The 1,289-nt window shown below is 65.7% G+C and overlaps 1 protein-coding gene across 1 annotated transcript; it reads right to left on the minus strand.

The window, feature by feature from the left end:
• Positions 1 to 221: 221 nt before the first annotated feature.
• Positions 222 to 1,286, minus strand: LOC110390441 (RNA-binding protein 25-like; the record flags this gene model as incomplete). Its single annotated transcript, XM_021381763.1, has 1 exon — positions 222 to 1,286. A coding segment is annotated over one exon (573 nt), but the record flags the coding sequence as incomplete, so codon positions are not given.
• Positions 1,287 to 1,289: the final 3 nt, after the last annotated feature.

The following is a 1,289-nucleotide window of genomic DNA, read 5'->3' on the forward strand; positions in this document are numbered from 1 at the left end:
TGTTGTTGCTCCCAGTCCCGGTGTTGTTCCCAGTCCCAGTGTTCCCAGTCCCCCCAGTCCCGGTGTTGCTCCCAGTCCCGGTGTTGCTGTCAGCCCCAGTCCTCCCAGTCCAGGTGTTGGTGTTCCCAGTCCAGGTGTTGTTGCTCCCAGTCCCGGTGTTGCTGTCACCGCAATCCCAGTCCAGGTGTTGTTCCCAGTCCAGGTGCTGCTCCCAGTTCAGGTGTTGGTGTTCCCAGTCCAAGTGTTGCTCCCAGTCCCGGTGTTGCTCCCAGCCCCAGTCCTCCCAGTCCAGGTGTTGTTGTTCCCAGTCCCGGTGTTGCTGTCAGCCCCAGTCCCAGCGTTGCTCCCAGTCCCCCCAGTCTCGGTGTTCCTCCCGGTCCCGGTGTTGCTGTCACCCCAGTCCCAGTCCAGGTGTTGTTCCCAGCCCAGGTGCTGCTCCCAGTCCAGGTATTGGTGTTCCCAGTCCAGGTGCTGCTCCCAGTCCCGGTGCTGCTCCCAGTCCAGGTGTTGTTGCTCCCAGTCCCGGTGTTGCTGTCACCCCAATCCCAGTCCAGGTGTTGTTCCCAGTCCAGGTGCTGCTCCCAGTCCAGGTGTTGGTGCTCCCAGTCCCGGTGTTGTTGCTCCCAGTCCCCCCAGTCCCGGTGTTCCTCCCAGTCCAGGTGTTGCTGTCAGCCCCAGTCCAGGTGTTGTTGCTCCCAGTCCCAGTGTTGCTGTCAGCCCCAGTCCTCCCAGTCCAGGCGTTGTTGTTCCCAGTCCCGGTGTTCCTCCCAGTCCAGGTGTTGTTGCTCCCAGTCCAGGTGTTGTTGCTCCCGGTCCCGGTGTTCCTCCCAGTCCCGGTGTTGCTCCCAGTCCCGGTGTTCCTCCCAGTCCCGGTGTCGCTCCCGGTCCCGGTGTTGCTCCCGGTCCCGGTGTTCCTCCCGGTCCCGGTGTTGCTCCCGGTCCTGGTGTTGCTCCCAGTCCCGGTGTCGCTCCCGGTCCCAGTGTTGCTCCCGGTCCCGGTGTCGCTCCCGGTCCCGGTGTTGCTCCCGGTCCTGGTGTTGCTCCCAGTCCCGGTGTCGCTCCCGGTCCCGGTGTTGCTCCCGGTCCCGGTGTCGCTCCCGGTCCCGGTGTTGCTCCCGGTCCCGGTGTTGCTCCCGGTCCCGGTGTTGCTCCCGGTCCCGGTGTTGTTGCTCCCGGGAAGCGGCGGCGGCGCAGCCCCCGCAATGGAGGCGCCGGCGCTGACCCAGGAAGTGCAGCCTTCGTCCCCCCCCCCTCCTCCTCCTCTTCCTCTCCTCCTCCTCCTCCTCCTC

This window comes from Numida meleagris, unplaced genomic scaffold, assembly GCF_002078875.1.
Source record: "Numida meleagris isolate 19003 breed g44 Domestic line unplaced genomic scaffold, NumMel1.0 unplaced_Scaffold1071, whole genome shotgun sequence".
Classification (NCBI taxonomy): Eukaryota; Metazoa; Chordata; class Aves; order Galliformes; family Numididae; genus Numida; species Numida meleagris.